This window comes from Coturnix japonica, chromosome 24 (genome assembly GCF_001577835.2).
Source record: "Coturnix japonica isolate 7356 chromosome 24, Coturnix japonica 2.1, whole genome shotgun sequence".
NCBI lineage: Eukaryota > Metazoa > Chordata > Aves > Galliformes > Phasianidae > Coturnix > Coturnix japonica.
Genome location: NC_029539.1, coordinates 701,911 through 729,865, shown reverse-complemented (window position 1 = coordinate 729,865; position 27,955 = coordinate 701,911). Strand labels below are relative to the sequence as shown.

Sequence of the window (27,955 nt, the reverse complement as noted above, 5' to 3'; positions counted from 1 at the left end):
TAGAATAGCACAATCACTAAGGTTGGGAAAAACCCCTCAGGTCCCCAGTCTAACCCCCGTCCACCCCACCATGCCCAATGACCATATTCCCAAATGCCACATCCCCTGGTTCTGGTGTACCCCCAGGACTTGTGTGTCCTTATGGAATCCTCCTCAGTGCTTTGCTGCTGAACAGCTTGGTTGTCCCAAGCTTTAATGGCTTTTATGTGTCCAAGGGCTGCCCAGTCAAGCCAGAAAGACTTCTCATCCCCATGATGTCCATCCCCTCTGACTCTCCCCACTCCTCTTCTAGGTGGCCAGACGGTGGGGCAAGAGGAAAAACAAGCCCAAGATGAACTATGAGAAGCTGAGCCGAGGGCTGCGTTACTATTATGACAAGAACATCATCCACAAGACAGCCGGCAAGCGCTACGTCTACCGCTTCGTCTGCGACCTGCAGAGCCTGCTGGGCTACACACCAGAGGAGCTGCATGCCATGCTGGACGTCAAGCCAGATGCTGATGAGTGAATTCTGAAGAGTTTATGGGACTTCATTTATTATAATTTTTTTTTTCTTTTTTTTAATTTTTTTTTGTTTTTTTGTTAGAGAGCAACTCAGATTCAATGCTTTGAGGATGTCGGGAGAGAGGGCGGTGGGTGAGTCAAACTTCACGTTGGAATAACCTCAGAAGTTTGGTTGGGAGAAGGATGAGCCCTTTGTTTGCTGAGAGCTCCAGGACAGGCTTTTTTGGGGGGTGAGATTCTGAGTTTTAAGAAAGCCAGAAAAATGTAGCTCACTTTAAAAAGAAAAAAAAAAAAGAAAGAAAAAAAAAGCAAACAGAAAAACCTCCCCGTCCCTTGCTGGATAGAAAAGATATTAAGAAATGGATCCCTTTGGTTATTGTGCTGCTGGCACAACAAGCTGACAGTTCAGGAAATGATAGTATTCCTAAGGATCCGAGGGCTTCAAACTTGCTTTTTTTGGGGGGGGTGGGAGGGTGGGGGGAGGGAAAACAAAAGTGGGTGAAACTTCCTGCTTTGGGGAGGGGCAAGATAGGAAAAAACCCAAGAACTGGTTGTTGTTCTTGTCGCATCGCCTTTCTGTCCGTTGTCTTCTTTTATACAAAGGACGGATCTTTTTTTTCTAGGAGGGATCATGACTCTTTTTTTTAAAAGAAAAAAAAAAAAACAACAAAAAAAATTGTTAAAGTTTTTATTTTATTAAATTTTGTGCCAGTATTTTTTAATTTTTTTTAATTTTTTAAATAGTCTTAAGCTCTAAGATGGTCTCAGTATTGCAATACCGTGTGTGTTTGTTTCTGTTATGCCAGCAGAGTTTTATCACAGCGAGAAAAAAGAGAAAATGGTTTCTGTAGACCCCACAGGAGAAGGGCAGCGCTGCAGTCTGTGCTGTCTGGGTGGGATGTGATGGAGCCCCAGATCTGCTGCTGCCAGTTGGGGGTCTCTGCTCCCACCCGCAGCCCCAGCGCTCCGTTCTGCTAAGTGCTGCTAAAGCTGGGTGAGATTTCCAACAGTGCTTTCTTGTTGTTGCTGTTCAAAATTGGTCTCTCGCTTCCATCTGCTCCTTGCGCTGACAGTGAGTTTCCAAAGCGTACCGAGATTTTTTGCAGTGAAAAATGCCTTTTGTGTTTTCCCAATGGAGTTTTTGCTCCAGGCTGGATGTGGATCTGGGCAGCCAGGTCTGGTTGTTGGTGACCCCACAGGGTGGTTGAAACCGGATGATCACTGTGGTCCTTTTCAACCCAGGCCATTCTATGAGGAACACTTTGGTGCTTTCAGAAACTCTCTCAATTTTTGGAGGGGACAGGGGAGAAATCCCCATATTTTGACTGCAGTAAATGAACGCTGTAGAAGTTGGAGAGGGGAAAAAAAATCAGGAAAATATTGAAAAACAAAAAGGAAATGTTTCTTCCTTCCTGTTTTGAGCAGCTCTGTCTTTATTGCTGTATGTCTTAGCCAGCCTGGGCACCCGCAGAAGGGAAATTGGCCTTTGCAAATGGGGTCTTTACTGCCCCTTGTGAGCCTGATCTGCAAACCGTGTCAGAGTGTGATTAACATGAAGCACATGACTGTTGGTGGTGGGGTGGGTGACACGTCTTGTGCTTGACCGAGTGCAGGAGCACAGCAGAGTCGGTTCTGGGGGGCTGCTTCCATGTGTTGGAGCTTTTCAACCCCATTTACCCATAAAGGAGTGAATCCCACTCTGCTGGGCAAAGACAGCGCAGGGCTGGACTCAGTGTGACAGAAGGGACTCAGTGGTAAAAATTAACATTCCTGGAGGTGACCCCAGGGCAGAATCCATGCAGATCTGGCTGTAGGATCGGGGCGTTTGCCCCAGAGAGCTGTTGGATGTTTTATTTTTAAAGACAGTATTATGCATTTGAACCAAAAGTAGCTTTTTTTGTGTGTTACTTGTCCGTCTGAGTGTCTTGTGCAGCTGCATTCACCCAGAGGCACTGCCAGGGGGAAGAGGAGGGCAGCTTTCAGGAGAGCTGCTGGAGGGGGTGCAGATGGAGGTGTAGGTAAGGGAGGATGTTGGGTATGCTCACAGTGTTGGGGCTGCACGTTGTCCCACTGAGCATGTGCAAAAAGTAGCAGGACAGATGGAAAGGAAAGAAAATAGGATGGAAGGATGGTGAAAGGTGTGTGCACCAAAGGAGGGGTGGCCCACCCCTTCACTAACTGCTGGGAGGTGAAAGATAGATGGGTTCCTTGGGCAAGTGGGGAAAGCAGCTCTGAGCTGGAGGGGAGGAAGGGCAGTGCATGTACTGGAGCTGCAGTGAGGACTTCACCCAGCAGGGACCAGCTCATCAAGGGGCAGAGGGAATGGTTGCTGCAGCTGCTGGGCAAAGGGGGGCAAGGCACAATGGCACAGAAATAGGTGGCAGGGGTTTAGTGAAAGGACACCCCAACATTGCATGGCAGCTCATTAGGGTTTTAGCTCTCAGTGATTTTCTTAGGTTTTTGGGGTTGCTTTCTTGCATTTCACTGCAAAGTGTGCTTTGCTAACAGAATCCCTTCCAGCCCCCACATGCAGTCAAGTGGCCAAGCTCCCATCTCCTGCCTGTGGTATCACACTGTGCCCTAGGAAATGCCTCCTGCTTGGCCCTGCTGCAGCTGAAGTGCCTTTTTCAAGCAGAAAACAGGGATAACATTTCACTCTGATGGTAGGAGTCAGAGTTTTGGGTACCGAACCCATCATTCCAGCAGGCCAAATCCCTCATCTCCCAGTTTGCTGTTCTCTTCAACTCTTTATTCCCATTATAGAGACCATCCCAGAGAGGGCTGTGTGCTGTTTATACACTGGAAATGTGTGGATTTATTTTTGTTTCTTTTTTTTCCCACTTTTGTAACTGCTCATTGACTATTGGAGAGGGAGGTGTGACCTCCTGTTCTTCAAGGCCATGAAAGTCTGGTGAACTCACACACACGTGCTGAACCAGCAGGATGGGTTTGAGAGGGATCTGCCAGGGATGGGACTTGCTCCTCTGCTGGCTGCTCTGTGTAACAGTGAGCTCCAGCCTTGGCAGATACAGGTGACACTCAGGAATTGGATGGGTTTGTCTTGTTCTGGAACATCTCCAGTGATTGATTTGGAGTGTTTTCTTTGTCCTGCTCCTGATCTGCTGTTCTTGGTGTCTGACCCCAGTGGGGCACATCCCCTTCACCCGCTGTGTCCTATTTGACCCCCAGCCTGGGGAGCACAGCTCTCTGCACTGTGGTGACCTTCCTTTCCCAATGGCTTTTTAAGGTGCATTTCCCAAAGAATGGGTCATTTCAAAGATCAGGGGAAAGGGGCCTCAGTAAGAGGTGTAAAATGCTGGAAAAAAGCAAGCATGTTTGCCTAGATCTATCCTCCATCTCTGTGTATGATGACCACAACCTGTGCAGAGATGTATGCAAGTGCAGATCCATTTATCTACACTTTACAACCATCCAGTTCCAGGCATGGTCACTCAGAATGTGATCACTTTGGAGAAGTGATAGAACCATTAAGGTCAAAAAAGCTCACGAGGTCACCATGTCCAACCCCAAACCGTCCCCACCGCGCCCATTGAACCAGAGAGTGGTTCAGCGAGAACCAGAAGATATCACACAGTTTAACCTCTTCCCCTATTCCCAAACCAGCACCCACTCCACAAAGCAATCCCAGTAAGCACCAAGCAATGCAGGGGCTGTAGGAAGCATCTCCACTTTCTGCCTCGTTGCCTTCTGGAGGGCTTTTCTGCAGAGCTTTAGGGCCTGACCGCCACATTGCTGTGAGCATCACAAGCGTTGGGTTCCTCAGCATGCTCTGCTCTCTGGCGGGGTCTATCCAGCATCCGCGAGCTGTTGTCTACATTCCAAAGAGGTCTAAATAAATGATGAATCTATGTGTGCATTTATGTTATAATAGAATCTGTCCAGGAATTAACTGCCTCAGTATAAAAAGAAACCAACTAGAGAAAAAAAAAGTCGTCGTTGTTTGTCGTTAAACGTTTTGTTTTTACAGATGGGAATCTGTTGTTTTTTTGTTGTTTTTAAGCTGATAAAGATAGAAGAAGAGAGAAAAAAAGAAGAGATTGTTATATTGTGCCGTTCGACTATTTTCCAACGTGTATTTTCATATAATTTATATTTTTTAAAAGCGGGGGGAAAAAAAATAAAAAATAAAAAAAAATAAAAAAAAGAACTTTAAAAGCAAGATTAAAAAAATAAAAAACAAATGAAACAGAACCAAGGAAAAAAAAAAAGCAGGTGCTTTTTACAAACTGAGCTGAGGTAGCATAGAGATGTAGCGGTGTGTGTGTGTGTCCGTGTGCTGTGGTGGTGTTGTTTCCAAAGGATACAAAAAAATGCCCCTCCTCCATTGAATACTTAAAGAAGGAAGGGGTTGGTTTTGTTTTAATTGCTGATGCTGGCACATCATTTTGCTGGAGAGTTTTTTATATACTGTAGCCTTATTTCATATTGTATTTTAAACCATGTGGAATTAAAAGAAGAATAATTCATAGCGCTCGGTCCCCGTGTGCTGCTTTGTGAATTTGCTCTTACGTTGCCTTCACTTTCCAGGTCCAGGTGACAGTGGACTGGGCAACTGGAAGGGTTTTTCACACCAGGAGATGCTGCTTATCCATAGGGCTGAGGTCCTGTGATGGGGACAGTCAATGTTGAAGCACCAGTTCAGGCAAATGGGCATCAAAGTGGATTTGCATCCACAAATGCAGGCATCAGATGGGTTTAGCACCAAGAAGAGCAAACAAGTCATCGATGTACATTGCATCAGGATGCAAGCGATGAATCCAGGAGGAGGAATATTTATAACAGCTCCATTTATAGCAACACTTGGCTTGCAGGCATGCAGGAAGCAAGAAGTTTGGGGGAGGGCTGAAGGATGGGTGGGTGAGCACTGCCACTCACCAACCCAGCAAACTTGTCCCCTTATGGCGTGCACAACCTGGGGACCACACTTCAATGCTTGCTCTATAAATACCCGCTGGTGGCTGCTGGGGAAGCCCCTGAACACCTGGGCTGCTCACTATGGAAACTTTAGAGAGCAGTGAATGTCCCCAGCTCCCCCAGCAGCACTGGGGCTGGCAGATGGAGCAACACTCCAACTCTGCTCTTCATCAGCTCTCAGATGCAGAGTTTGGCTGGGAGCTACAGCCAGCAGTGCTGTAGATGAGTGGGATGAAGGCAGCTTCTCACACTCAGAAGCAGACACAAGGCACTGAGAACGGTGCTTGAAATAGGGGCCGGAGAGCAAAGCAGCCTGGTTTGGGTTGCTGTCTTGAAATATTTGAACGGGTGCTTGAGGGAAAGAAGATAGACTGAAAGAGGAACTGAAATTAGCGAGGACTGAATGAAGGGAAGGGCTCTCTAGAAATCTCTGAGCTAGGAAAAAAGAGATGTAAGGAGGTGATGGGAGGGAAGAATATAGAGAATGCCATGGAGAGGGATAGGAGTAAGGACAGAGCTGGAACCTGAAAGCAGTGCTGCGATGCTCAGCCGAGCCCTGCAGTGCCCACCAGAGACAGCAAGGGACGTACACAGAATAACGGGGGAATTAGGACCAGTTCACAGCATAAGAGTCTCAGTCCTCCTGCCCAAGCATTGCTGCAGGTGGTGCTGGGGGTGCCAGGGCCGTCCCTGCAGTCAGCACTTTCCGCTGTTTGCTTTCCGCACCCGGCTCCCTCCCACTGTGCAGAGGCCTCTGAACAACATCCAACAGCAACTTTCCGGCTCCTCCGGCGGCCTTTCCCCCACGCTGCCATTCCCTGGCCCTGCATGAAAGCCGGCCCCACAATGCGCCATTGTGCCTGGGGGAGGCAGCAGCTGGGGGGGCTGCACGGCCACCAGCACCAAAAATCTTCCTGGGGGATGCCCTGCACCAGGGATGCTCCCCAAATTCTGCATCTGAGTCATGGAGATGCTCGCTGAGCTCACAGCATCCTTTTGGGGATGGAGGAGGAGCAGGGTGTGCCCATGGCTGTGCTGACTTGGATTAATTGCCTGACATGATGCTGGGATGCCCTAATCCACCCCGTGCTTGAATCACCACCAGTGGGAGCAGGCACTCCCAGCACAGCCCTGTGCTGTTCCTCAGCCACCATCCCATTCCCTTCTCCTTTCCATCCCCTTTTCTTTCATCCCTCCTGGCATCCCAATGGTGCTGCAGCTCCAGCCCTATCACAGGAATGCTGCCAAGTATTTCCAGTTTCCATCATTGGCATTTACCAGCTAGAATGCATCCGGTGTAGCCATCACTATGCAGACCACCGGCAGTCCCAGGGCTGTGAGCCCAAACCTGAGCATCCCCAGGGCTGCTGTGGAGCTGGGAGTGGGCTCCTATGGGGAACTGTATCACTCCAGGGTAGGCATGCCAAGAAATGCAGAGAAATATAAAAATCCCTGCAGTGAGCAATGTTTTCTTTTTAATTTTCATTTTCCTTTGGGGTTTCTATGTTTTTTCTCTACCCCAGCTGCTCCTGCAGGAATCTCTGTATGGGTATTGCCATCACCCAACCCGCTGAGCTTTGCTAAGTGTGCTGCAGGTCTCAGAGGGCAGGAGGGCCTTTTTGCCTTCCCCTCACCATCAGAAACTCCATTCCCAGAGCCTGCTGCAGGTGATGTGTGTAAATTCTGCACTTTTTGCTCCTGTGCTCTGTGGGCTGCACAAAGGAGCACCGAGCTGTCCCTGCCCACACATCCAAAGCAGCAGCAGCAGCCATGCAATGTGAGGCTGGAGCAACACAGCTGCCATTGCAGTTGGTGGTGATTCATCAGGAACCTCAGGACCGGTGGGGCTGTGCCAGCAGTCTGATCACCCACAAAAAGGAGAAATAAACCCAAGGCAAACCCAGCATATCAACAAGAAGCCATTCGTGAGCCCTTTCCAGGGGCCTGATGGGAAGAGTCACCCGGTGAGCGCTGTGTGTTGGCAGCAAATGTTGTGATTCCATAGGAGCATTCCTGGTTGCAGCCTGGGGATCTGCACAGTCCTTCTCTGTTAAAATTAGCAACAAGGAATGTGCAATTCCTACCGGGATAGCTTATGGAAATGATAAACAGAAACAGGACAAATAAAGTTTTATGGCTGGATTTAGAAATCTCAGCAGCTGGAGGACTTGGTTCCCCCACCGTCAGCAATGGGCTTTGGAGGAGAGGGGAAAAAGCAGAGAGCGGGCTGCTTCCAGAAGTTGCACATTTTAGCTAAATTAGTTTAGTAAACAATTTGCTTTATGATTCAAACTTGCTCAACCACACAGGCAAAACTGATACAAATCAGTCGTAAGCTGGTATGCACGCGCCGGATGGGTTTACATGGGACTGCAAGCCACAGCTCGCTCCTTGTGTGCACGCATGGACATGGCCCTCAGCAGATAAGGGCTGGATGGAATCAGCAGAGTGAGTAGGAGAAAGATCTGATCCATTTTGCCCCAAATATTGTCCTGATGGTGACCAGAAGGAGATGGAACAGGAGGAGCAGCAGCACAGGGTGGGTGATGACTTTCCAGCTCTGTGCTGCTGAGGACCCACATCCATTCCTCATTGCTCCCAGCTGGACTTCCAGACATGCTGAGAATTTTCTCAGTCATTCTAAGCCACAGAACATTTTCGTGTTGGGTTGCCGTAACGACAGAAATAAACACAGAACTTTCTGGTGGTGGATAAAAATGACTTGTGGTTTTTGACCAACCAACTTCTGTGCACTCAACTTCCAGATGCTTCGGAGAGGACGGCCTTTGGAGAATGCAGGCGATCTCATATGGGAAAAGCAAGGCTGCTTAAAGCTACTCCAAGTGCAGTCCTAAAGCTGAGGACATGCTGGTGGAGCTGTGTGAAAGAGTTTAGGTTTAGAGATATGCATGAAGATGGAATGCAAAAAAATGCTGGTGGTGTTCTGTTTGCACTTCTTATGAGCCATGAAGATGGTCTGCAAGTGCTGACTTGTTCAGAAAGCACCCAGTAGATATGGTTCATGTCCTAGGAGGTATGAGAAGTGCTGACAGGTTTGCTCTTGCCTTCTCTGTTTGCCCCCCAAATGCTGAGACTCATCAGAGTACCCCAACTCAGCTGTTCCTCTGCTTTTATTCTCATGCTCAGGTGGCACACAGAGGTCCAAACCACTTGTGTCCCCATTTCTGCTGGACAAACACATTCTGCATGAGGTCCATCTCATCCAACTGCAGCCTGGCTGGCACAGACACAAGCCTGTCCTTGAAGCCTCAGCACAGGATCATGGTGAATGATAAAAGCAAAGACTTGGTTTCGGGGCACTCCAGCCTTGCATTTGTGGGTGACTTGGTGTCCTCCAGTGGACAAGATCCACCATCTGATGTGGTTTTGGAAACATCCCCTGAAAACCAGTGAGGGAGGCTGACAGATTCCCTTTGGGAAAAGCAAAGCCTGTAGCAGAAAAGCTGGTGGCAAATGAATGGAAGCCCAATGAAGGAACTCGGAACTGTGAAAATTCAGTCCTTTAGTGGGGCTGCTTAACCTAAACCAGATTTCTGTAGGAAATAACTCCAGGACACCACAAACTATGCACTGCTGCTGCTTGGATAAGTCCATTCTCTATCATCCCAGTCTATTTTTTCCCCATCTTCCCTTCCAAGCATTGTTCCAAGCCTGAAGGCTCTGCCTCAGCCAGCTGGGTGCCCTGGGAACAAACTTTCCCACCACTTTCTCTCTCCCCATGAAGGACACAGGGGGAAGCAGACAAGAGGTCTCATCAAAGCTGGTGGGAAGTTCTTGTTGTGAGTGCATGTGTTATTATTTAGGACCCTGGCTGGAAGGAGGTAACACTGGCTCTCCATCTCTGTCACAAACAAAGCAGTGCTGGGATTGAATTGGTTGCTTGGGTTGCAGGCTGGGAAGCAAGAAGCCTGCCTCAAAAATCAAGATGGAGGAGACAATACCCAACTGCTTTCCAGGTCTGGAGAATGACGTTCTCATGACTTCGAATGGGGGGAAATAGACCAACATGTCCCCATTGTGCTCTCTTCTCCACCACAGGATGCTCGGAGCCTTGGTCGTTGCAGTTTCTGGATGAAAGAAAAGCCTGAAAAGGGCATGAATTGCAATCCTGGAAAAGGCAATGAGTCCTCAAGGCAGCTTTCTAGGTGGTGTATGTGGTCTCTGATAAATTAGCTTTTCATTTCTTTTAAAAGATGTCTGCTTTCCACAGAAATTATGGGGTTGGCATTACAGAAGAGTCAACGTGGGCTTACACTGAAATACAAACTGTGTAGACTTTGACTTTTAGCTGAAAAATAACAGTTTTCTATGGATCGGGGGAACCAAATTAAATCAAAACCTGTTTGGACCAGCTCTGAAAAACCTCAGCACCGTTCCCTCCCAGAGACCTCCCAGTATCTGAGTCTGGACCCTGCATAGCTCTCTCAGCATGGCACAGGGGCTGTCTTCCACCCTTTCTGTGCCCCATGTAACTCATTCACCTCTGAGACCACCTCATTCTTCCCTTAGAGTCTAGGAGAGGTTTTATTTCCTGGAACTAGACATGGGGCAACTCAGTGGGTTTTCGGTCTTTTGAGCCCACACTGGCTGGTGGCAGAGCAGCAGGAATTAACTCCACGAGCAGCTATCAGCCCCTCAATGGCAGCTGCCTTGGCCAGAAGCCCAGGGAAGGATTTATACCATCAGCAGCAAGAGGATAAATGGCAGCTCTGCCTCGCTGACAGCGGTGCTACCTGCAGGAGGAGACTTCTTTATTTAATGCAGCCTGAGTTGAACATCTGCTGGGAGAGGAATCCAGTGGTCCCTCCTGGTGCTGATCCGAATAACCTAATGTGGGAAAAGCTTTATGAGCACGGTCAGCATCACCGAGGTGCTTGATGAGTTTGGGTGAGAGGGAACAGAGCACAGTGTGCAGGGGATAGAGGGGCTGCTTTCATCCCACAGCCCTGGAGATTTCCCAGCTTTCCCTATGTCTCTTAAAATCTCCCCACCAGATAGGATTTGGGAATAAGCCAGCTCTGGTCATTGGAATTTGAATAAATACAGAACTATAGTGAAAAGAAAAAAAAAATGGAATTGAATGATCCTATTGGTAGGGAAGGGTGCAAGCATGGGTTTAAGCTGACTGCAGCTTTATGGGGGTAAAAGCATAAGCAAGGGATGTTCTCTGCCCTAAGGCCCTGCTGTCAGCTGGTGATATTTTACCAGAGCTGGGACCAAAACTCCCTGAGCCCTGACTGGCGTGCAGGCCCTGGGAGTCTAAACATGTTCCCTGGCATTAATCACTGGTAATGGAAACCAGAGCTGGCTCTTGTCCCCGCTGAGTCAATGCAACCCTCGCAAACGAGTTGGGAAATACGCAGGCTGAGAATGGGGCATGAAAGAAATTCCAGGCAGGGCTTTTTATTTATTTTTTTTTCTTTTTAGTGGAATTTCAAAATTGGAAAACCATAAAGGGAGTAAAAATAGAAACAAGAACAGCAGAAACCTCAGTCCTCCAACAGCCTGCTGGACTCGAGCCTCCTTTCTCCATCTCCACCTCCCCAGCTGCCCCTTCCCACTCCTAACAGTGACACCAAGGTCTAGCTGTGTTGGAGGACCTTAGGGCAGGACTTCAGGGCTATGACAGAAATGCCCCCCAGCTGGCAAGTGATTTCTGTAGGTCCAGCTGGGCCCTGTGGCCCTCAGGAGTAAAGGATGTCAAGGTGAGGCTATAGATGCACTATCCTAAGAGACCTCATCCCAGTTGTAACAACAGAGCAGTAACCCAGGGTCTGGGCTCCAAACCCTTGTTCCCTGGGCACGCTGCATCACCCCATGGTGAGAGGAAGGTATCCCCTCCTGCAGCTCTGTTATGCAGGGTGAGCCCAGCAAAGGATTGCTGCATGACTAATTGCAGTCCCAGGGACCCTGCAAGCACTTAAGAGAGATGGACTCTCTAAACACTTAACGAGGTTTCATTGAAATGGCAGCTAAATGATCTTCTCTCCCTGCTGTTGAGGAAGCGGTCGATGCAAGGTCATGGTGAGGAGATAAATCTCTCCCCAGTTTCATCAGCTGGTGCTGAGATGCAGAAGGATGGGGTTGGAGATGGTTTTAGGAGCCAAAGAACCTGGGACATCTTAGGGGTCCAGTGTCCACACTAAGAAAATTGCAACTGGTCAAAAACCCACACCAAATCCATGTGGGACCATGGAAAATCCCTGCAGTCACATGGAAATGCAAATGTTTTTTTGACAAAGATTGTAGCATCTCCTGGAAATAAGGAGGGAAACTGAGGCGTGGGGGTGCGTGGTGATTTCCCCCATCACTGCTCCTGTGGGGGGAGAAGGGCTGAGATGGTCCCCTCCTTTCTATCTTCAGCATCTTTCCCCTTTTTCCCTAAAAACAAATGAAGAAATGAGAATGGAAAGCAGCTCCTTTAGAAAGACTTCTTTAACGAAGGCTCTGCTGAAAGAGCCTGAATAATAATCCAGCCTATTTGCATTAACGTGCCATCTAAGAGCCGCTCGGAGGGAAGAGGTCATGTTTATATGTGATCTGTGAGAAAAATGGGGCAAAAACCAATGGTTCCTGCCCACGCACTGCGGCGCTGAAAGAGATACTCTGTCCCAGATGGATGCAATTAGGGGGAGGCAGCAAGAAAAAATATTACGCAGGTGCTGTGGGATGTTTCTGGAAACTTCAGATGTTGCTTTTCCCAATGCTGGAGATCGTGCTCCTTCTATTTATTGAGTGATCGCTGTTTCCCTGTGCTATGGTTGGTACAGGAGGCTTGGGAAACACACAGGGCTGGGCTGTGTTTTACTGCTTTTCTTCTTTATTTTTGTTCCTACGTTTTGCCTTTTATGCACAATCCTGTCCCAAAAATGTGGTTCTTGCAGATTCAAGAGGAAAATCCTCCAAGCCAGGCAGTGGCTCAAGTTGAGCTCATTTCTCTGGGCAAAGCAGGCAGCTTCCTTGGGGCACAGAGCCCATTACATGCCCCCTCCTGGGGTAACCAAGGGGTTTAACTGGGGGAGAACGCTAGAAAAACTCGGGCACCAGAGCAGCCTCCCTCCCTCTATTGCCCCCGGATGGCTTTGGGAGCAGTGAGATGTTTGGATAATGTAAATCCATCCGCCTTTGGCTTTTATGGTGCCCAGGGGATACATCTGTCACAGTGGGGCTCCCTCCCTTCGGGGAGCCGCCAGCTCCACGCTACCTAGAGCCATGCTGGAGGGGTTGCTGGGCAGCACAGGTTTCTTCTCCCCGTGGGATTTGTGGCTTTGAAATATGCCCTTTTTCCTTTGCTCTGATGATGCTAAATAAAACCCCATGGTTTTTTTTTTGCAGAACAGCCCCGCGGGGGAGCAGCATGCGGAGGCTCCTGGCTGCCGCCGGTCACTGCTGGCCGTGAGAACTGGGGCTCTTCGGAGGGAGTTTGGCCACTTGGTTTGTTTGGTTTGATTTCTCTCTTTTCTTTTTTTGTTGTTGTTGTTTTCCCTTTGGGTTACGAAGGGGCTCAGACAGCGCAGCGCCGGGTGGCATCGCTCTGGGCAGACACACATTATGCTTGTCCTAGGGGAGCCAGGATTATTTTGGCCAGGATTGAGCAGAGCAGCCCAGCCTGCAGTTCTCCACCTCATCCAAAGGGGAGCGCAAATGCCAGGTCTCAGTTTCCTCATTTTCAAAATGCTATTGAAAAATGCTTATCAATGGGTTGGGTATTTTGGTGTTTTTTTTTCTGGCAGAAGGTATTTCCAGGCTCTGTGTTTCCAGCCCAGGGAAAAACACAGTTGAAAAAGTCAGAGGAATGGAAAAAAAAAAAGGAAAAAATCTGAATTCCAATACTATGTGAACTGTAGAGTGATCCCGAGAACAGATCTATTCTGCCTCCTGGCATTTTTAGCAGCTGCTGGCCCTGCTCAGCTCATCCTAATCGCTTAGCTGCCATCCTGTGTTAAGAAATCTCAGTGACAATGCATCTTACGTGGGGTCATTTCCTCCAGGGCAGGCTCCTGCTGGCCACAGCCACACTGCAGGCTTCTGTTTAACATCTGCTCCTGCTTCTGCCCTGCCCTTTGGGTCACTGGCACAGCTCGCCTTTCACCCCGCCTCGCTCAGTGGAGACAAGGAGCATCGCTCCCTCCCCATCCCCTGCATCACTGCCTCAATGCCTCCACAATGGATTCTGGCATCTTGATGTGCTCCGAGCCTCCATGTGGGGTCACCCGTGTGGGTCACATTTGGTGGCAGGGGCCTTTGACCCTTCTCTCATAGCTATGGCACAAAGAGCATCACTTTCCCTATCAGACGACTCTATCTGAATTAGTACCATTGCTCCAGTGCTGCACAGTACAGCACTGATTGCTGGGCCTGGTGTGCCTTTCTGGTGCCCACCCTCATGCCCAGCAGTTTGGATCCAGCAGCCAAATGTGGCATGAGTGTCGATAGCAGCAGAAACTCAATCTCTTAGTGGATCTCAGAGCACCTCCACTGCATGTTACACAGGCCTGCTGATAACTGCGGTTCCTGCTGTTCCTGCCTGCTACAATTCAGAGTTTGGCTCCCTACCAAAAGTGATCAGCCTTCTGCTTCCCAGGAACAGTGCCTTGGTAATGACATAAGGGAATAAGGTCCTCAAAGGAACCATGAGAAGAAGTTTCAGCAGCAAGTTCATGGCCCCAGAGCCTTGGATTTTCATGAAAACCCATGAAAACCTGTTTATAATTTCTTTTCTCTCAGTCTCCAGTGGCTCACCTGGGTGAAATCAGAGAATCATAGGATCACAGAATCATTAAGGCTGGAAAGTCTAATCATGGACCCCTCAGCATGTGAGCTGATCCCACAGCCACCTCCAAGAGTGGGCAGGAGGATGGGGCATCCCTGGGAAACAGAGTGAGTGGTTTTAATTTTCCTCTTGATCCACAGAGAAAAGAAAAGAAGGGAGATTTACGACCTGCCTTCTCCTCCTCCAGGTTTATAAATAGCGTTTATCAGGTGCTGGGCATATGGTGGCTTTTGGGGAACGCCAGAGAGGGATCAAAAGCAGTGTTGGTGCCTCCTCCCCTCCCCTTTCAATGTCTCATCTCCTGAGCCCATCTATAAATGGCCACATTAACCTCTCCGCTTCAAGCTGGAGATGGGCTCAGCCATTTGCCATCTGCAGCCCGCACAACCACCCCCCAGCTCCTGTGTGCCAGGCTCCTGCAGCTTTGATGTCTTCCTGCTTTCCCCCAGGTGCACACATTGCTGCAGAGCAGAGGGTTGCAGGGCTCCATGCAAAGACATCCCGCTAGATGAAAAGGATGCTCAGGGTGAAGGAAGGCTCAGGGGGAAGGGAAAAGACAAATGAAACCCAATAGGATGCTTGCACATTGTCAGCTATTGCACAGAAGTGTTCTCTTTGCATGAATTCATTTTGCACTGCTGTTTGGCACTCCAGGTAGTGGTTTTCTTTTACCCTGGAGCTGCTCCTGAGGGGTGCCACACTGGTTTTCTCTCCTCCTTCTCATGGGTTCATAGGAAAAATTGGGTTTTCCCAAAGGCTGGAGTGCTTCCTGCTGCAAGCTGCACAAGCATTCAGAAATCAAGACATTTGTCTTCCCTTGTTCAGAGACAATTATCACAGGATCTTTATCTCCCATCTTTAAAGACTCACAGCGCAAGCACAGCACTGGGCTAATCCCCTGTCCGATCCCAGCCCCAGTGAGAACACTTTCCATTGGGAGCACAGCTTCCAGAAGGGCTGACGGTAGAGCTGTGCTGGGATTAACCTTTTCAGACCCTTCTCTGAGTTTGGAAAGTAGTATTTTATTTATATATTTATTTATAGAGATGTCAGGCGCAGGAACAAATAGATGAGAGAAGTTTTCCAGCAGCTGATGATTCAGATCTCCTTCCCCTTCCATTTACAAATGTTTTTTGGTTGTTTTTTTTTCCACAGATGTCTTTTCTGGTTTCAGCATGGATCTGCACGAGAGAAGCTGTAAATGAAGGAATCTTCAATAAGCGGCGCTGCTTGAAACACATTTGGAACAGTTTTCCAGGTGATATAACTCCACAAACGTCAGCAGGAATGGACGTGGGGCTGGAAAATCATGGTCAACAGAATTGCAAAACAACCAGCTGCCGGCTCTTTGTTTCTTACAGCAAGATGATGAAATGGTGCCACTTAAACTCACGTTATTGGGATTCTGACATGTTTATTTGCTTGGATCTGCCTTTAACCCTATGGGCTGCCCTCCCTCATGTGCCCCAGGCTCTTGATTTTGATGGGGCAGGGGGTCTTTGTGGCTCCCTACCTACTCTTCCCACTGCTGCCCAGGGAATGCAGGCTGTGACTGAGCACTGCTGGCCCCAGAGAGAGAATCCACAGCCCCTCTGAGCACTGACCTCTTGGCCAGCTGGATTTAAGGGATCTGTGCCCACATTCGTGACTGTCTCCAAGCTCTGTGATCTTTGCATCCACTGTTTTGCACAGTGCTCTCTGCGTTTAGTTGAGTCATCTCCCATGCTGATGCTGGGGCAGCCCATCCCCACCATTTCAGGTGCCTGTAGTGAGTACAGCAGCTGAGCCTTGCTACCAACCCCATCCATCCAGAGTTTGTGCACTCGGCACAACCTCAGTGGTCAACTAGAGCCGGTAGATGCCAAATAAAACCCCATCATTAAAACCCCCAGTGAGTGATTTCAATCCATCTGTCTGCCCAAAGCATCCTCAGCAGGCGCTGTGCAATCTCAGGCCATCGCCCCCAACAAGCTCCTTTGAACTCCAACCCACCGGGCCACGGCGGCCGCGAGCCAGCCCTGTCTGAACATGGTTTTAATCTGGTTGGATATATTTAATGCACCGACATGTCTTAAACTGGAGGAGATCTAAGCCCTGCCTGGCAGGTGTGATGGAAAGCAGACGCTGCCTCCATTGGCTCTCTGGCTCTGGAGGTGCTGCTGGGAAAATGAGATGAGAAGCACTGGACCAGACATTCACCAAAATTGGGTGAGGTGAGGGAGAAAGGCACAAAGTGGCAAAAAAAACCAAAACCCAACACATGGAAAAGGAAACAGAAGCCAAAAGAAAAATGGAGGTAAAGAGAAAAGGACACAGAGAGGTGAGATAGGGAGTGAAGTACTGGAGCCTTGGAGGACCCAGCAAACGGCACCAATGTTTCCAGCAAAACCCAAAACCGAATTCCTTTCCTGTGTGGGGTGCCTTTAAAATTATGCATAATCCCTTGCAGAACCAAATCTTACTTCTTTTCAGGCTGCTGCCCATCTCTGCCCCCTTCCCGGTGAGTTAGCAGTGGTTCTCCTGGCTGCGTGGTGAGCAAGGCAAAGCTCCACTCCCTGTTCTGGCACTCCCACAGCTGCAGTTGTCTCTGCACAAAGTCTGTGTGATCTATTAAAGATCTCAAATAAGGATTTAATTTAGTTTTAATAAGACAGTTTGGGGGATGTTAATTAAATTGAGTTATTAAAAGCACATGGGCTGGACTTGGCTAATACATTTCCTCTTTTATTAAGTCCATTAAAAAATAAGGGGTAGAAGGAAAAAAAAAAAAGAAGAAGAAGATAGAATTAAATCTGCCTTTAGATGCAGAAATGTGTTCAAAAGGCTTATTCTCCTTTGCTGAATTAAACATGTACCAAGAAGTGTCCCGAGAGATGAACCAAAGAAGCAGCAAGGTGAACTTGAATCCTCCCAGACTGCTCAGGACATGAGCACAAATCATGCCAAATTGGCCTTGGGATGAAGCCCAAATGTCGAACCCTCTGGAACCCAAGTGTTTGAGGGGTCACAGTGTGTTGATCCATGCACCTCAGTCCTTGGTATTGGGTTATTGAGAGGAGTGATGCTGGAATGGTGCATGCATTGCTGCTGTGTGCTATGGCTGGGAAAGCTGCCTGAGAGCTCCTTTTCATCATTGCACATAATCTGATTTTTCCAACCTCTGGCAAAAATACTGCTGGGAATCTCTTTAGTTCAAGGAATTGTCAGGGTGATTTGGTTAAGCTGAAGAAAAACTCCCACGTGCCTTAAACATGACAAATATTTTATTAGCTGGAAGTGTAACCAGCTGTAATTAGCTTAGCAGTCCAGAGTTAATAGATTTATAGGCTTTAGAGGATACAATGCACAAGTGAGACCTGCCTAGGAAATTCATCCTGTACCTCCCAAATTAACCTCTTGTTTCCATCTGGGCTCTTTCTTTCTGAGGTTTATCCCGACATCTTCCAACCCACAGAGCTATTCAGAGCATTGCATTATATCTTAATTTCTCTTTTTCTTTCTTTCCAGAGCATCTTTTGCTCTTATTAATTGTTCTTATTACCTGCTTTTATCCACATAGGCAGATCACATCTCCTATATGCAAAGGCTGGGCAGTGCTACACACACTCCCACCTCTGGAAGGGGTTAACTCTGCTAGGGGAGAACCTCAAGGTCCTGTTTGTATCCATCCAATATTCAAAGCGCGCTGGCAAACAGAAGGAAATACTGGAAAACAACCCAGACAACCTCTCCTCTCTGCAGGAGCTCTCTGTCAGCCTACACATTTAGTCCATCCCATCCCAAAGAGCTTTGCAATGGATTGCTGATGGCTCGTAGCATCCATCTGCAGGCTACTTTGTTACCACAATTAAGGCATTACAGGGCAACATGGTGTTAAAGAAGTGCTACTTGTCACATGGATCATTGTGCTATGCCAAGCCTATGGTCCCAGCTCTGGGTAGGAAACATATGGAAACACATTCACCTGTTGTCACAGCCAGACAAAGAATAAATGTGCAGCAACATCTGGGGGGGTCACGAGTCTCTCCCAGCTGATGGCTCCAGGTGGGGTTTCAGGGAGGGATGCTCTACTGGTGGCTGGGAAATAGGGGGGAAAAAACAAACCTTGCAGCATTGCAAATGGTAGCAAGACCGGGGCTGCCCCAGCTGTGTCTGCTGACGCCAGGCTATTGTTTGCATGCTGCTGTTTGCACGTTGGAAGGGAAAAAGCTTCCAGTGTTCCTCCAGCTATGACTGGACATGGAGAGTGACGTCCCCATCTGGACCTGGAGGTTGTGAGCTGGGGAAGCGTCATCCAGCCGCAAAGATAATTATTTATACAGCACTTGACTAATGAATGGTTTTGAATGGGGGCTTCCTGGAGCATTCGCTCCACCCAGCTTTTGCAAGGGTGAGATTAAGGCTGGGAGGTTTCTTGTTTTGCTTTGTTTAATTCCTGCTGCGTGGTAGGAGCAGACCTTGCTGATGGTTGTGGCTGTGCAATGCACAGGGTGGGTCTGATTTGCACGTGCTGGGGTTAATGTTTAGTAAAAAATAAGGGGGGGGCAAACTGGGGATAAATCATCCCTTAGTGCAGTGCTGAGAGGATGGCAGTGGGGACAGGAGATGTCCGAGCCCTGTCCTGTTTGGGACTGGCTTTATCATGGAGGTCACTGTGGGGAACTGCCTGCCTGCTCTCTTGGCAAACACAATCCCTTTGCCTGTACTGCTGAATTGCCTTCTGAATAATAAAAGGTATTCGGGCAAAAGGTCCCTCCTGTTGTAAGAAATGGTTTTGCTGATGGTATCAGTGCAAAGAGCGTAGATAATATTTTTCTCCTAATAAACAATGAGTACAAACCTTGCCTTAGTTGAGGGATGGCTGTGTGTTTGGAACCAATAGGGTTCCACCCTATACAGTTTGGTGCCCAAATCTGAGCCTGGGTTTTGTGTTGGGGTTATACAGCATTACACAGAGGTAAAGGGACTTGAGACAGCCCTGTTACACAGCCTGGTGTGATGTGCATGTATACTGGAGGAAATACAGCCCAACAAAGTTTGGTTCAGGAGATAGATGCAATGCTGGAGATGCTTTGTCATCAGCAGGGACTCATTTTACCTCTGCTTTGGGACAAGAAAACCCATTAGGGTTTGCAAGCCAGCTGTGTTCATGCCCTGTTTGCAATTGGGCAATAGCATCTCCCTCCCCACTCACCCTCCTCCAAATTTCAGGGTACTGAAGTGTTGTCCAGAGCCATCTCTGTATCCTTCCAGTAGAGAGAAGGTTTTACGAGGCAGCTGAGGAGTGGGCAGGGCTGGCTCCTCCTGAGCCCCGTAAACAGGAAGGCGAGGAAGCGTGGAGTTGAGCCCCGGCTCATCCAGGACGTGGGGTGCACACAATGCTGTGCCGGAAAAGGGGGGTTATAAATACATGGGTCAGGGCCGGGCCCTGTGAACAATAGGGACAGGGAGGGGGGAAGAGGCCGGCAGGGATGAGCCAAGGCCACTGAGCTGGCTGCTAACACTGCCCTGCAGCTCAGCTCCAGGTGTCTGGGGGTTGTAAGGGTTTTGTTAGTTTGTTAGGAGAGGGAAACTGCAGCAGCTGAGCTGCTTTCTTTGCAGCATGGCATAGTGTAGTTGAGGGTTGGCAGTGGGATCATCCATTGCCAGCTCTGGGTTTCCACTCCCATTTGCAAACATGGATGGGATGGTGATTTGCTGTGGTGGGATAGGAGAAAGTGAGCAGGGATGATTTAAGATACCTGTGGACGGAGGAGAGGACAGCCTATACATGGTGTTTGGGGCACCAGGGGATAAAGTGAGGTACGAAAGCCTTCATACAACCCCACTGCACAGGCTGCTCCCTCACATACCCCATTCTGATGGAGGATTTTGTTGGAAATTGGCTGAGCATCTTTAGGGCACCTGGCAGGGTTGGTTGTGTGGACAGCCAGGATCTCAGATCCATGTGATGAAATAAGGGTGTCTGGCAGCATGGAGCTGCTGATGAGCAATGTGGTTATCTCAGCATGGTGGTGCTGGAGGGAAGCAGGCAGATTTCTGTCCTGATCCAGCATTTCCTTGGGTTATCTCCCCGCGTTGCCACAATTCCTGAAGGAATTGCTGCTATGATTCAGGAGGCTGCAAAACCACCTGACCCACCCCACAAAGCCACCTCTGCTCCGCACTCATCCCAAAGACGTCAAAGGAAGTGAACACCATGGGTAGACAAAGCAGGGAGGGGAGGGGAGGCTGCCTGCCTGCCGGGCAGCATGCAGAGAAGGTCAGTGGCAGCCACAGCCTCGCTCGATAGCAAAACCAGGTCAGGGCATGGCCAGAATTGCAGGAAACATCACCGTTATCTGTGAACCCTGTGGGCTGCCATGATGCCTCCCCTCTGCCTCCTCCTCTCTGAGCCAAACCAACCACGGGACTTAGGCTGCCCCTCATATGCTTTGCCCTCTAGGCTCTTCCCCATCACTGTAGCCTTCCTCTGCACACCCTCCAACAATTTGATGTCCTTCTGCTCTCTAACCTCTTCTATTTGTCTGAGAAGTACTGTTGAAAACTCAGTTTGGTGCTGGGATCTCATTATTTGAGTAAGGGGCTGGGATGGGATCATTGCTTTAGCGTATAGGCTTTGCATGGTGGAAGCTCTGCTCAGAGTTCGTGTGTCATCCTCCTCCAGGACATAGACATCCATTCTCACCCCCTCCCCCCACTCTCCTCATTACTGCCCCTATTAGAGATTGCATTTCCCAGCTCTCTGTCTTAATGGTGTCTTGGAGGAGGCATTGCTCGCTGTTAATGCCTCAGATCCCTCAGGACTGAGCCGAGTGATGGGGTTAATTTGGGAGGGGGTTGGAGGTGCAGCTTCAGGAGATGGCAATTAACAGGAGACGGCACTTAGGGACCTCACTGCAAATGAAAAAACAACAGGTCTCAGCTCCTGTGGTGTCAAGGAGTGGTTTAAGGGGGTTGTCCAGAGCCCAGAAGTCTGGGAGGAATTTGGGGCAAAACAGTGTCCTCTGCACCAATTTGGTGCTGCAGAAACATAAGAGCATGCAGAAATAGGGTCACATCTCAGAGCCTCCCCACCCCAAGGATGTGGAGATTTAGATCTAGATTTAGATTCTGCTCAGGGCCTGCAATGTGCTGCAATCAATACAGACTAGGCTGAAGGCAATTTAATTGCAGCAAGTAATGACCCAGCGCCCTGGGGAGATGCTTGTGGATGGAAGTCAAGGAATTTGCTCAGATCCGTGCAGAGGTGGGCAGTGGGATGAGCCCAAGCTCAGAGTTTTTCCCCTTTTTTGGAAGAAAAATGTCTATCCACCTCTGTTTTTTCCCCTTAACATGAAAGTCATCATCTATTCTCCATAAGAGAATGGGCAGCTAAATATCACAAATGGCATAATTCCAGGAAAAGCTGCTCCCTTTTACGCTGTGGAGAGGAATGTGGAAAAGCAATTTAAAAAGCCCAAGAGAAATAATTATCAATTTTTGGCCACAGCAGCCTGGAGCCGATGGGACACACATGGCAAAGCTCAGCCTGGGGCTGCTGTGGCTCAATGCTTGTGCCAATAGAGCAAGCGTAGGTGGGTGTGCTGATATAGCTGGAGTACACATCATAGATAGGTGTAAATGTCCCAACAGAAGTGCATGAGCACTTGGTGATACAAAGTTACGAACTTCTGGGAGTCTCATAGTGAAATACCAAATAACCACTGGTGCCTTTTTAATGTTGGCTCTTTTCTGATCGTTTATTCTCACTGGTTTTTTTTAGCTCTAACTTTCTGGAGGGTGTGGGTGATGCTGTTTTTAAGGTGACTGTGGAGGATGGCTCCAGCATCACTCAAAAGCACTTTCTGAGCCCTCTAGTGGTGCGTGTTGTGCTGAGCCCACCCTTTTTTCCCATGAAAATAACAACCGGTCAGTATTTTCCCCATTATTTGTAACAAGATGAGGAGAAAAATCCCAATTTCTCCTGTTTTTTCTCCTTTTCATTCTTCTTAGAACACACCTATGGAAGGAGCAGTGAATCCACTTGGTTGAAACCCTCCCTTTCCCTCTTTGGAACTGAGGAACATATACAGACATTCATTTCAAAACTGAAAAGCCCTTTTGAAAGACAAAGGTGGGCTGATGTGTTGTGAGGACATCAAGGCAATGGGGGACTCATGCCTTTCTCTACCATTTGCTCCTTCCATTAGTGTTTGTGAAGCATATAATGTCACAGGGGTCTTATCAGGGAGCTGGGGAGGGACAGGGGATTTGGGAAGAGCTTACGTGTTTCTTTCCAAGCTGTGTTTCTAAAATAAGCTGATGTTTATTTGGTTGCGAGGGAAAAACGTTTAATTTGATTTCCTGGCCATGCTGGAAACAGCAAACATTTTAACAAAGGGGAGGATGGGAAAAGGTTGCTGGAAAAGCAGCGTCTGTAGGTGTTTGGGCTTTGTTTGTTGAGTGCAGTAAAACAAGGGTGTTAAGATGGATATCCAGGGATCTCGGGATAGATTTAAGGGAAACCTCCTCTCCATATTGAGTTCTCAGCTTAAGCAATGCTCTCTCATGCCTTTCACCATTGGCCTGGGTGATGCTAAGAATAATATTGGTAGTAATGATGATTACAGGTGAATGAAAAGGTGGCTGGGCCAAACGCAGCAAGAGGCAAACAGCTGAAGTACTGAAGGGCACTGTGCCTTTATAGGCTTCCCCTCTTTTGGAAGGGAGGAAGGGTGGGAACCAAGACTAGTGATAAATGAGAAAAAGGGAAGAGCTGTTGAGATGGGCATGTTTGGGGTGGGTTTGCCAGCACACCCACTTCTGCAGGCTGGCATCTCAGGCTGAGTCAGTGCTACCCAGATGAGTGTGTCCGTGGACCTGGTAACCTGAGGTTCCTTTTGGTACTTCTATATTCCGCTCCATAGTGCTCCTGTGGCAAGCAGCCACTCCACGGGGGAGAAACACCAGTGTATGCCCTTGAATGAGTGTCTGATGCAGGTTCTGTTTGCATGTATAAGGGAAGTGGGAGCTAGACCCCCATCAATGCCAGCAGCCCCTCTACAGTAAGGACAAGCACAGATTGGTTCTTATAAGCTGGAGGAAACTGGGAGAGGTTCCATCTTAGGAGTAGCACAAAGGAACAGTGGCTTTGGGTTAAATACACATGCATATATGCATATAAATGTTCCTAATGGCCATGTGTGATGCTGGTCCTGCACCATGGGATGGGTGTTTTGGTCCCTCCTCTGTGCATGGGGCACTGCACTGTTATTTTGGGATTATATTACATATCTCCCCCTATGGAAAGCCTTGCTCCCCAGCGGGCTATAAAACCAAAAAAAAGGAAAGGTCCTGACCCCATCAGTAAAACAGCAACCATGTTTCTTGGGGAGAAATCCTTTTACGAGGCAGAGAGGAGGAAGTTTGGGGCTGGGGGATGGAGCTGGAGGCAAAATGGGGATCAAAAGAGCTGAGCCCGTTCATTTAGAGACTGGTGGAGGTTACAGCAGCGTGAGGTGGGGGTACAATTACTGAAAAGCTTCATTAACAAACCACAGCTCTATGTGCAAGGGTGGGAGGGAGGTGAAATCCCAGCCAGCAGGGTTCTCTGGCTGCTCACCACTGGCAAAATGGGCTGAGGAAGGTGGAGGAGCTTTACTTCTTTGTTGGTATTTGAACTGAACCGAGCCTGCACCACTCCTGTCTTCTGCAGCTATGAATGTTTTCTCATAGAGGGGGGAAAACCTCTGTGGCTGTACAGAATCCATTCTGCAGCGGTGGAAAATTGGGATTTTATTGAGCGCAGATTGCGGCTGGGATTGGTTTCTTCCCTTCCAACTTCCCATTAAAAATAAACCCAAAAGATAGAAGGCTTCGGTGTATCTGATCCTGGAGGGTTTTGGTTTCTGAAGAGGTTAAAAATGAAGCCTGATTTGGGGAATCAAAGCAAAAAAAAGAGAGTTTGTTTTCAGTGGAGGCTTCAGGTGCTGCCAGGAGGGCTCTGTCTTGTGGGGATGTGGGTGTTGTTCACCTGTTTTGGCTGTTTCACACCCAAAACCTGTGATATCTTTAGGTTTAACAGAACTCTTCCCTTTTTTCTTTTCCCTGTTTGGGGTTTGAGGGGATTTCTTTCTGCTTGAGCACCTCTATGTGATGTTTTTTAGGATGCTGGAACAGTTTCCACTAAGGCAGCTTCTCTTTAATGGAGAACACACCATCACGCAGAGGAAAATATCAGCTTCCTTTTGAAAAGGGTAACTTTGTCAAAGCACAGGATTGTCTGCGTTTTTGGAGATTAATTTGACCTTTTTCAGCACGTTTCCTCCCTGACTCACTTTCACTCAAAATTTCCCTGGATGCAAAACCATTTTCTGACCAGTTTTGCTCACCAACCCCTCACCAAAGCCATGAGAACAGCATCCCAGACCCTCCAATAAGTGTGAGATGCTGCTATAAATGAGCAAGCATGTCCTTGCGTCCCAGTTTCTCTATTGCAGTAAATGGTGCTTTTTCACCATTGCAAAGCATCTCTTGACCTTCACAGTTGCCAAGGACCACTTGCAACAGCTTTATGTTTGTGTTTACAGCCACCTGTACCACCAGCACTGCACGGACCTATCAGGGATGCTACAAGGGTTTTCCTGGGCAGCAAATACACAACCTTCCCCCCAAAGAAAGAAAAGAAAGGATTGCAGACAAGGATAGGAGGGAGACTGTTTATGTAAGAGCACATGGATTAATTGCAGCAGGCCTTGGTTTTAAACAATATTTAGTCTCAGACACTTTGCTCTCCCTATTCCCATACCTGCTGCTGCCAGTTGGGGTGGGGGAGATGTGGGTGTTTGGTGGGTGAAATGTCTGTGATTTCCCCTACTTTATCTCCTGACACCTGCAAGCGATATTTACCCTTTCCCATTAGCTATTACTGTCCTGCAAAATGATGCAATTAAAGGCTTTGATCTACAAATGGATTAAAATCCACCTCCAAAAGCTGATTGCCACCAAGACTCCAGTGCTCTCTTCTCTGACCTCAGCCCCTCTTGGCCTATTTGCATCGATCTGCCACAGGGGCGCATCCCTATTTCCAACCACGATCTGGAGTGCGAACTTGGAGCCCATGAAGCCATTTTCTGCCCTGAGGTTGTCATGCCCCATTTTTCCCCATTGTGTAGCAGCTACAAGCACTGAGCATTGCCACCACCACCCTGTGCCTTGCCACCCAACGGCTGCGGTTCTGTGCCTATTTATTTTGTTTTTCCTATTGCGGGGGCTCTGTTGCTCTGCAGCCCTTTATCTTGATTGCAAATACTGCTCAGCTCCTGGGTGAGCTGCCTGCACAACAAAAAATCAAGCAAACTGAAGCAATATGCTGCTGCCTTTACAATGGGCCGCTCCCAACCGAGCAGAAGTGAGACGGGGAGCTCATTTCACGTGGACATGAAACCAACCCCACACGTAACTCTGAGTCACTGAGCTGTTTGCCTCAGTTTTTTGGGTGTTCATGGCAACACTCAGAACCCCGGCATGGGCAGAGCAGCAGCAATCTCTGTGCTGCATCTGTGTGACTTTCAGAGAGGCACAGCACAGGAGGGAGGTTTGATGCTGAGCATTAACAACGTGATGGCCCAGTGTTTTAAGATATGTGGGTCCCCTGCTGGCTTACCAGCTCCTTTAGGTGCACGTGGATGAGACACACATGAGGTGCACCAAACTGAGAACATTCAGCCTGCAGCAGAAGTTTGCAATGGCCGGAGCTTCAGTCTTGGCCAGCCCCACATTGCAATGATACTGGAGCACATCTGTGCAGACGAGCTTTGCTTTCTTCTCTTTTTATTCTCCACCTTCCCCCCCCCCTCCCCCCCCCTTTTTTTTTCTGGTGTTAGCACATTACCTGCAGCGTGGTTTCAGAACGTATGACTCAGGAGCACCTTTCAGACTGCAGGCTTGCAGCAAGCTGCTCCCAGGGTTTGCAGAAGCACCATCAAAGAAAACCTCTTGGACCTGGGCAGCCAAGTGCCACCACCGCCCCGAAACCCTCCCATGGCATGTGGGTGGGAGATTTTACAAAAGCCCTCATTGCCTTTGGAGCAAAAGTACAGATCTGAGTGGTGTTTGAGCTCCTAAATCATCCTGAAACCTCAATGCTTCGTGCTGTACAATCTTCATGAAATCTGTGACTTATTGGGGGGTTTTATTTCTGCTCCCCAGGTGATCCATTGATTTACCTGCTGCCAATATCCTCATGGCTTCCTGCATAAACTGCTCTTTTCAACAAAACCATCTTCTCAGCTGTCTAAACATGATGGAGAGGAAAAGAAGCCTCCAGTGGTCACAGCATGGTGAGGAGGGAGGAGCTGAGATTGGTTATGGAGATGCCACTGCGACCCCCCAAACCTTCATTCCCCAGAGGCTTTTTGGTGCTGTTAGTCCATGAAGGGGGCAATTATACTTATTATTTACTCTTCAAAAGTGTTCATCTTAGTAGAAACATGCAAACACATATTAGCCCCATTGTTGCCAATGGAAAACATCATCCTCTCTCCCTCCTGCTCTTACATTCTCCCCAAGCAGCCTAATGCTGCCTGATGAAGGAGAGTGAGGGGGCATTTGCAGGCTACAAAGTTCCCAGTATTTGCCCCATCAGCTGTTGTGCATCTTCCTAATGGGATCAGATGGGACCTTATCGCATTACACCTCCAGGAATCTTTGTGTTAACCTTTTCCTGGCTGCTACTTGGGTTTGCAAGTGCTTTGGTAGAAGAGAAACCTGGTTCCAACCAGGATGCTCTCCAAACCCCATGTACCAGCAGGAGAGCAAACCAACCCCACAGTGTGCATGAAGGACCGGCCCAAAGTATTGTCACTGAGCTTCCATCCACGTGATTTTAAGATATTTTTGCACCCGTGAGCACGTTCCACACCTACGACTCACCGCCAAGCTGTGCACCGAATCTGCTCTAGACAACAATGCTTGGCTGAAGCTGCCACTAAGCAACAGCAGCCAAACACATACACTAATGAAGAGGGGAAACAATTCCTGCTCGTGCCTATTTTTAAAAGCTGCGTCTCCACAAGGTGGTTAATTATAGATTGAGCTGCAAGCGGTTGGAAGCAATGCCAGCCATCCTGCATGGCTGCTGTGCTGTTCTTGAAGGGGATTTGGGGGCAATCTGAGCTGCGTGGTGAGGATGCTGCGTGGCTGGGATGCAGGGCTGGGGTGTTGGAGGTAAATGCTGTCTGCAGCACAGCAGGGAGGCCGCCCTGGGGCTGGGGGCCTGTTTATTGGCAGGGTCCTGACCTCCCCTGTTTATGACCCCCCCGGGACCTCAGCATGGAAACGGGATTTGTAATGTAACACTAACAATAACACAGCGCAGAGAGCCGTGACAGGGGCATTTTCTCCTACACGCTGCAGCTGGCTCCCAGTGATGGAGAGGTGAGGAGGAGGAGGATGCCAGGCGTGATCACGGCAGCACGCCTCAGGTCATGTTTTTGAGATGAAGCCAGCTCAGACAGGTCTAGAAACCTCCTAAACTAAGAAATAAAGAAAGCTGAGACTCATCTCTATCACACATGAGATTCCTGGAATCAGAGCAGTCGGGAGAACCAGAAATAGTGTGAGACTCAAACCAAAGTCATACGACCTGGCACAGATGGGTGAACTGAGCAGGCTGACAGATACAGAGAAACTTCACTTGGCTTTGGAGGTTTCTATTTCATACTTCTAGCTTTCATTGAA

General features: G+C 48.6%; 1 protein-coding gene and 1 long non-coding RNA gene across 4 annotated transcripts in view; both read left to right on the top strand.

The window, feature by feature from the left end:
- The window catches only part of ETS1 (ETS proto-oncogene 1, transcription factor), a 65,080-nt gene extending 60,086 nt beyond the window's left edge, over positions 1–4,994 (top strand). For 2 of the 3 annotated variants that reach the window (XM_015884071.2, XM_015884070.2), the window contains exon 10: positions 293–4,994. In XM_015884071.2, the coding sequence (XP_015739557.1) occupies positions 293–508 (216 nt within the window). In that variant the 3' untranslated portion in view covers positions 509–4,994. The remainder of the gene's footprint in view (positions 1–292) is intronic. The other variant, XM_015884072.2, reaches the window with a different exon arrangement.
- A 16,724-nt stretch (positions 4,995–21,718) lies between these two features.
- LOC107324132 lies at positions 21,719–25,178 on the top strand. Its single transcript, XR_001559418.1, has 3 exons — positions 21,719–21,810; positions 22,229–22,349; positions 24,805–25,178. It is a non-coding gene; the product is annotated as an uncharacterized LOC107324132 (long non-coding RNA).
- The last annotated feature ends 2,777 nt before the right edge of the window (positions 25,179–27,955 follow it).